Raw genomic sequence first — 9092 nt, 5'->3', positions numbered from 1 at the left:
ATTTATTTACCTCGTTCCAGCTCTGAACAGTGAGGTATTTATTTACCTCGTTCCAGCTCTGAACAGTGAGGTATTTATTTACCTCCTTCCAGCTCTGAACAGTGAGGTATTTATTTATCTCTTTCTAGCTCTGAACAGTGAGGTATTTATTTACTTCCTTCTAGCTCTGAACAGTGAGGTATTTATTTACCTTCTTCCAGCTCTGAACAGTGAGGTATTTATTTACCTCATTCCAGCTCTGAACAGTGAGGTATTTATTTACCTCCTTTCAGCTCTGAACAGTGAGGTATTTATTTACCTCCTTCCAGTTCTGAACAGTGAGGTATTTATTTACCTCCTTTCAGCTCTGAACAGTGAGGTATTTATTTACCTCCTTTCAGCTCTGAACAGTGAGGTATTTATTTATCTCTTTCCAGCTCTGAACAGTGAGGTATTTATTTACCTCCTTCTAGCTCTGAACAGTGTCAGCTATTTTTCATGTAGGTCATGAATTTCAATATTGCGTTTTTAAAACAATAATTAGTATAGCCATATTTTGAAACTCAATTTCATTTCGAATGATCCATGTCAATCATTATTTATTTGTTGAAGTTCGAAATTTAACTTGTGTTAACAGTTATATAATCAGATTTTTTTGCTGAGACGAAACTTTAATTTTCTAACCATTAAGAAGTAACAATACGTATACTCAGTAAGTAAACCAATTCTACGTGGTAAAAAAGCACAGCACTTTCTTTACTAATTTTATTTACCACATAAAGAAAAACACTTTAGATCTTTGATGGCTGGATCCTTTGAAAAACTGAGAAAACGCTTTTAGGCCTAAAACAGTGAAAGTATGTGTTCAGTGACACAAAATGCTTCCAATTTGTCCTTATAATGTGTATAGCACTAAAAAGAATGGTATTTGTTTGCTTTTAATGTCAGCCAATAGCAGGATGAGCAAACAAACATTCCAATGCATTGACAAGTAGACTATTCACCCATGTGCGCCACCTGTATTATATTTCCAACAAACAGCAGTTGACTGCACAGAACAGGGACTGTCTACCAGCTGGAAGTCAAGTGGAGCATTTCAAGCATGCAGTAAACAGAACTGAACCAACACAATGTCTTTAGAAACAAAAATACAAAGCAAAGGGTATAACTATTCTCTCACGCTGTAGGATTTAACGTACATGCAAAAAGCTTAATGTCATTACATGTTCTTCTATGGTTGAAAAACACAGTTTCATAATTCCTAGATTTTTACACGACAAAATTAAATTTTATAATTTTGATTTACCCTTTAACAACGAATTTACATTACACATTACCTTTACGGGTCCTATGACGTTAGAGTTTTAAATATTTTCTAAAAAGAAGTTCAAATTGGTTGAATCAGCGAAAGAATGTTTCGATCATTCAAGAAATGTTGAAGAAACAATAAAATAAGTTTACAGTATCTTGTATTTTAACCAGAAATATCAGGTTTGAAATAAAGTTTAATAAATGTAGTGCTTAAGCCTTTCTAGTTATATTTTGTTTTATCTCGAACCATAAAGAGTTAAAACACGAAATGGAAGTGTGATATAAGGTTACAGAACCATTAGAAATATTGGTTTTTATCGTGTCAGATAAACTATCCAAGCAGAATATTCGGTATAAGAAAGTCATAATAGAGACATTACCTTAGTTTAATGCTCTTTCCTAGAAAATTAATTATTAGCAGCAACTATATAAAATGGCTTTATGAGCCTACACCCTCTTTGGCACGAGACTAATAATTTTATTAAACTATAAATCTCGTGGAAACATGAAACATTACAAAAAAAAAAAAAAAGATTGACCAATTACTTGCGAAAAGTACATTTGGGTTTCCAAACCGCAAGGTTAAAATAATTTTGAAATACCTTTGCAATTTTAGTCGCATAAACAGTTACTGGAAAAAGCTAATTTTATTTTTCATTTTGAAATAAAGTCCAGCGTTTATTTAAAAGCATTGGAGTAAGTTGGAAAATATTATTTTAACGTAAGAGCCTAATTTGGATTATAAACGATTATAATAAAGGCTTAGAACTAGCAAGCGAATCCAATAATGTACATTTTAAACGTGAAAGAGTTTTAAATATTTTTTCTATACTTGTTAATATAATAATAAAAAACTCTTACTTTTTGTCTGAATTAAATGTTATCTATCAAAGCCTAAACGAAAATTTCATTTTTAACCCTTCAATTACAGTGTGTGCTAAGTACAAAATGAATATAATGCATTCAGAGGTTGAAGCTTTCTTCCGTCATCACAATATATATTTAATCTGATAAAAATTGTTCATAAGATTGTTTTTGACCTTAAAATACTTTAGTATCTTTGATATTGTGTTATGCCTTCCAATTTTCTCTATTTTTAAAAATGATGAAAGCTACAAATAATGAAAATATTAACTTCAACTGATCTTTAAAATAGATACAGAAACTTTTGAAAATTCGTAATTAAAATTGAGATTACTGTGTTAAGAGTATATTGAGAAGAATTATCTCTAATTAAAAAGATAAGCGTACAGAATAAGACATATTCACTTATAATTCTATTCATACTAAAAAAAAACCTTTTCACATATCTCACGGTGGCTCAGCGGTAAGCTTGAAGGCTTATGATACTAAAAATTGAATTTCGATCCCTGCAATGGGCACAGAACAGATAACCTATTGTGTAGCGTTCGAACAGTTACAAGTAAAAACTCTTTTAACGTTAACTTTAGGTCTAAAATAGTATCACAAATACTAAAAGACTTGAATTTAAGCTGTATGCTCGTCGGTATGCCTCAAAGCAACGTTAAGTTGTGTAATTACGATATGACGTGCCTATTGTAGGCCAGTGTTAAGAAGATGTTCTCAAACATACTTATTAAATTTTAGATCAAAATTGTCTTTTCAATTTTTCAGTGGCATTTTTTTTTGTTCTATATCACGATTTCCATTTATTTTTAAGACGCGCGTATTTCCCATTTAAAGTCAAGAGTAAAATAACTTTAGAAGAGGTTCAAGTTAAGCAAAACTACACATTCCCGAATATAATTGTTTGCTTTAATCACCTGTGGTTACACATAAGATACAGTGTTTGAAATACAATTGTTTTTTAATGCATGATGGAAAGTTCTGGCCATAATTATAAAAAAAAAACATAGAGGTTTTTACTTCATAAAATGAAAGTTGTAAATTCATTCTATGATTCGACATTTTGGTTTTTCCTGGAATACAGGAGTGTATTGCAGCGTAGCCTGACCTACAATTACTTGTCTACGCCTACTAAAAATAGGGAAATACACAAACGAAGAAACTTCGATTTAAATCTTCACTGCGGATAATAGCGACATCTTGCTTTTTCTATTATAATTGTTCGAAAGGAAAACAAAAGATTTTGATTGCCAACAATTTCGTCATTAAAAACGCATGTAATTGGTTCATTACTGCTGCAGTTTCTACCTTGTTTTTCCTTTAACGCTGGACACAATAACTCTCTGGAATTGTGTTGGACAGGGTTAAAAACTTCTAGACCTTGAAATGTATCTGTTTCAACAGTTTTACCCTACGACAGTTTGAATATGCTGCTTGCACAATTTCATTGGCTTCTGCTTAGGTTCAAGTTGCTCATCGATCGTGGTGTCTGGCTGATTGCCGCAGAGACAATAGAAACGTGATGCTTTTCTTGAGCACAACTTCATTGTTCTCTGTCTGCCATAACACGAAAAGGTTAATTTTCAAGGACTTTATAACGATTAATGATCTTTGTGCGACTAAAGCCCGATTTACATTTCTACTGAAATATCTATTCAAAATAAAAACAAAGAAACGTGTTTGCACAATGTTAATGTCAGACACGAGAACTTTCACTAGCGTGTTAGGTTATCAGATTTCTGCGCTTTCCTTTTTTTTCCCCCGAGAAAATGTATGTAAGCACTTTATATAATCCTAATAAAGCCTGAAAACATATGATAGAAATAATCGAGAGTTGTTCTTTATATCTAGAAAAACAAACAAACTATTATTATATTTATAATTACCAGGACTTAGATGTGTTCGAAATGTAATTGGCACCAACACAGATTACGATCAATTAATGCAAGTTTGGATAGTAAGTAAAACATGCAATTACTAATTACACTGTCTTGGTTTGTTACGTTTAACACAATTTAGTCTGCGAGATGTCTTTTAAAGAATATACTAGGCTTTTGCCTGATTCTTGCTACACATACAGATGGTTGTTACCATGTGTTTTTCATCTTGGTCAGCTAACAACATGCTCCAAGGTTTTGGCATTCATTTTTGCAAATGGACATTGACATTATTTGACGACAACTTAATATAATGAAGAACTCGATAAAGAGAGTGACGTCATTGTTTGCATCTGGATAAGTTTGTGTAACTGAAGAAGTGATCGTTAGCGAAGTAAGTTTCTACTGTAAATTATACTAACAAGTACCATACCGCAACGTGTACTGATTTTGGTTTATTAATAGCAGAATTCAGTTATACGATCCCAATACAGCATCATGTACTTATTTCATTCTATAACAGTAGCAAAAAATAAATAGCATGATGCTGTATTGGGAATCTATAACCGATATATTACTTATTTCATTCTATAACAGCAGCAAATAAATAAATAAATATATCGGTTATAGATTCCCAATACAGCATCATGTACTTATTTCATTCTATAACAGCAGCAAATAAATAAATAAATATATCGGTTATAGATTCCAAATACAGCATCACGCATTTCTTTCATTCCCAGGATCCCAATAAAACACCGTGTACTGTTTTTATTCTCTACTAGATTAAAAAATATATAAAAATAAAAATCAGTTAGAAGGCTCCAATACAGCGTTGTGTTCTGCATGTTGTCTATACCAGGGGCGTGTCCACCGTGGTGGCATGAAAAGTAACAGACCTCCTTTATCTGAGATATTAATATTGAGTATTTTAAGATTTTAAAATTTTCCCCCCTACATTGTGACTCCCACCGATATGGCAGGATTATTTTGTTTTTGGATGGGCGGGGGTGGTTTTAAGGGTAGTTTCAAACAGCATCAGACCGTCACGTGCTAAGAGAGTATGAGGTAAGTTTATTTTTATCTAATTGAAACGAATAAACAGACACTACTTAAAGACAAAATGTCCATTTGCTTTGTATTTATTGACCCTTGACTTCCTCCTACCTCCAGACTAACTCTTTGTCTCTTCTAGCTCCCAATAAAAACTCTTAGAAACACCACTACTCTTTGCTGGTTATAGAAATAATTACTTATCCCAATTCAGAATCGTGAACTGTTTTTAATCTTTACCAATAACAGAAAAACCAATTGATTATATTTTATACAAATAATAATAATAATAATAAAATTACCCCAATACTGGCATAAGAGTAGTTGGAGAATGACTACAGAACTAAAGATAATATAACCAACATCGATGATAATAGATTCAGATTGAGCCAAACAATGTACGTGTTCTAAAAGTGTTAGATTAACATTTGTGGCAGATGTTTTAACGCTTTGTTCTAGAAATACTGTGCTTTTAATATCGAATGACGTCTAGTCGCCAAAAATAATGGTAGTGTTTTTTTTCTGGTTTGAAAAATGATGACGCTTGAATCGTTCTAAATATTTATGACGACTGTTCTACTAGCTAAACATGCTATCACTAGAAGGACAAACGGCTCGAGCTCGTTGCAGCTTCTAAAACAAATATTTCTAACGAGTATTCGGGATATATTTTTTCACATTTAATAAAAACTAACAATTATTTATAATACATCAGCTGCATCATCTCTGAGAGTTAAAGCAGTATGGCATAACTAAAGTAATAAACATCTATGAGAGTTAAAACAATATGGCATAGCTAAAGTAATAAACATTTATGAGAGTTAAAACAATATGGCATAGCTAAAGTAATAAGCATCTATGAGAGTTAAAGCATTATGGCATAGCTAAAGTAATAAGCATCTATGAGAGTTAAAGCATTATGGCATAGCTAAAGTAATAAGCATCTATGAGAGTTAAAGCATTATGGCATAGCTAAAGTAATAAACATCTATGAGAGTTAAAACAATATGGCATAGCTAAAGTAATAAGCATCTATGAGAGTTAAAGCATTATGGCATAGCTAAAGTAATAAGCATCTATAAGAGTTAAAGCATTATGGCATAGCTAAAGTAATAAGCATCTATAAGAGTTAAAGCATTATGGCATAGCTAAAGTAATAAGCATCTATGAGAGTTAAAGTAATATGGCATAACTATAGGAATAAGCATTTATGCTTCTCCTTGCTTCACACGACTGTTCAAATTCACGTTATGGCGGAAAATATAACCAAAATTTTTCTTTGTCTTTATTTTTTTAAATTCGAAATTTCTAGTTATATCAAAAATAAATGTGTTTCGTATTTTCAACGCAAGGTGTTACTGGTGGCTATATTAGGGATTTCGAGTTGATATATATAAAATTATATACGTATCAATTGAAGTTTGTGCTCATCATACTGCAAGTTCGTCGAAAATATAAAGTTATTAACGTTCGTGATTGTTCAAGCTCAAATATCATTGTTTAAACAATCCTTGGTGGACTAATCTGTACACAATGAATATCATTGTTTAAACAATCCCTGGTGGACTAATCTGTACATAATGAGCTAGCTAATTGATTCAATTCAAATTCTTGAGCAAGTTTTTTGTTTGTTTTTTTAAAACCCGCATCTCACTTCGGCTAAAATACGTAGTATAACCACTCCTAGATTTTCTTACGTCATCGAGGCTTTTTTTTTAAAGACATGACCTAAAATTAACATAAGAAACAATAGAGAAGCTATTAAATAAGTATGAATTGAAGTTACCGTAACTGGTGAGTTACGAAGAAACAGACGATCTTACCTAACTTGTAAACGATCAGCTCCGCTGTGATGATTGTATATAGAAGAGTAAACATCGTTAAGCGACATCGAAGAGGCGAAGGCCGCAGGGAGCTTGAAGAGAGATCTTTTAATCCCAGGTTCATGTGAGTGTGCAGACTAGAACGTCGGAAGAGTGCCAAACTGTCTTACATCCCACAAACATTGGGTTTTGAGGTCGACCATCGGATTTGTCCAGGTTTATCGCTTGCGTCAAAACCACACAAGCAAACCATCGCATATCATAGAGAGTTAGGCTGTGCTATCTAACCAGTTGACACCATTTGACGACAGCTCCGTTTCCGCCAGCTTTTCATCACTAAGTCTCTACAAACAAGAACTGATCGACGCTCGGCAGCTTCCACCTATCCCATTAGATACGTCGGGGAAGATTCAAACGAAAAAGACGGCGATTCCTTGCATATCGATGAGAGAACTATAGTAAATTACTTAGTACCCAACAAGGCTGGAGAATATATCTTCTCTCCTGTAACCAGAGACATTTTTACAGGCAGTTGTACTTGCGCGTACTCTTCCTTCTGAGTGGTTCACTCTACGACTCGTCAGCAGCGCCTCCCTCATCAGCCTGATTCTGATAGACGCTGAAGCGAGTATAGTCAGGTCAGGTTAATAGCGTATAGCATGCATAGCACGGGTAGACAGCGGACACGCGCCATAGTCGGTGAGGGCCCGACTACTGTCTCCCGCTAGGGGTTATCGATCGTTAAGGCGATACTTACATAGTTAATCGTATATACTACATGACACTTTTAGATATGTATATATATATATATATATTCCCCAGTTTATTCAGTCTAGAACTCAAACGTTGCCTCTATTTTACAGTGCATCAAAGGTATGCTTGTAAAGAGCTCAGCCATTTTGGACTAGATTTTTCGTTGTTGCTACTTTGTGCGGAGCTGAGGAAATCATAGCACAAAAAATGGTTGCTGCAATGCGGCGAAAACAAAAACAGAAATGTGACCTAACTGCTTTGCTTTTATGACGTTGCATCAAGTATAATGAAGCTGCAACTTGTCGGTTAAAAGAAAATTTCATGCTCTACTTTTGCAGCATGACTTAATGCACTAATTTAGGGTGATTTATCTCGTTTTACTTAACCATAAGTCTTTTACTAATCGTGATTTCTTTTACATGCATGAATGATTTGTTTTATATAAACGCCATTTTCATGTTGTAATCTGTTTTAAACAATCATTTTACCCCTCAGAGATGTATATTTTCAATTTAAATTCATTTTTACATCCTAAAACACATATAAAATCATGTAATAGAACTTTTTTAACATCGCATTTTTTTCTTATTTATGTAATTAAGTATTAGGTGTAAATGTAAAAAATATTTTACTTTTTTTTTACTATTTTGGTTAAATGGTCTGAGTATGTTAGATTGGTTAGAACTTTATGAATGTTGACTTGTTCGAATAACGTTGTGTAATGCAGTGAAATAACAACAAAAGGCGAATAATATTAATTCCGTTTTTTGTGCTTGTGCGTTATCCATTCTTTGAATAGTAAAACAAAGATGAGTCAACAAAAGCAATAAAAAAAAGAGTTGAAAAGTGTCCAGGAACTATCTTTTTAATTGTGGGTTAAGACGTGAATTTCATACAAAGTTGGCAGAAATCAATCGTGGCGCTGATAGTGCTTGACATTGGTTAAAGTTACGTAAGTATACGTTTTACGCAAACAAGCACAATACATAAAGTGACCTTTAAAATTTTGTACAACTATTATTGTAGAATATAGGTAGCAATAGATAAAAAGAATTTTTACTGTAGCAATACGAAAATGGGCTAGAAGTATTTACTCAAAAACAATGCAAATTTAACAATACGAAAATGGGCTTTACTCAAAAACAATGCAAATTTAACAATACAAAAATGGGCTAGAAGTATTTACTCAAAAACAATGCAAATTTAACAATACAAAAATGGGCTAGAAGTATTTACTCAAAAACAATGCAAATTTAACAATACAAAAATGGGCTAGAAGTATTTACTCAAAAAACAATGCAAATTTAACAATACAAAAATGAGCTAGAAGTATTTACTCAAAAAACACTGCAAATTTAACAATACAAAAATGGGCTAGAAGTATTTACTCAAAACCAATGCAAATTGAAATACCATTTTCTTACTGTGT

General features: G+C 32.8%; 1 protein-coding gene across 3 annotated transcripts in view; it reads right to left on the bottom strand.

Moving 5' to 3' along the window:
- Nucleotides 1-7977, bottom strand: part of LOC106460731 (protein kinase C-binding protein NELL2-like) — a 92719-nt gene extending 84742 nt beyond the window's left edge. Inside the window, exon 1 of one of the 3 annotated variants that reach the window (XM_022387507.1) lies at nucleotides 6911-7977. In XM_022387507.1, coding sequence (XP_022243215.1) covers nucleotides 6911-7034 — 124 coding nt within the window. In that variant the 5' untranslated portion in view covers nucleotides 7035-7977. The remainder of the gene's footprint in view (nucleotides 1-6910) is intronic. The other 2 variants (XM_022387505.1, XM_022387506.1) reach the window with 2 other exon arrangements.
- Nucleotides 7978-9092: the final 1115 nt, after the last annotated feature.

Source organism: Limulus polyphemus, unplaced genomic scaffold, assembly GCF_000517525.1.
Source record: "Limulus polyphemus unplaced genomic scaffold, Limulus_polyphemus-2.1.2 Scaffold824, whole genome shotgun sequence".
In the NCBI taxonomy this organism is placed as follows: Eukaryota; Metazoa; Arthropoda; class Merostomata; order Xiphosura; family Limulidae; genus Limulus; species Limulus polyphemus.
The sequence above is the reverse complement of the archived record's forward strand: the minus strand, read 5'-3'. Positions and strand labels throughout refer to the sequence as shown.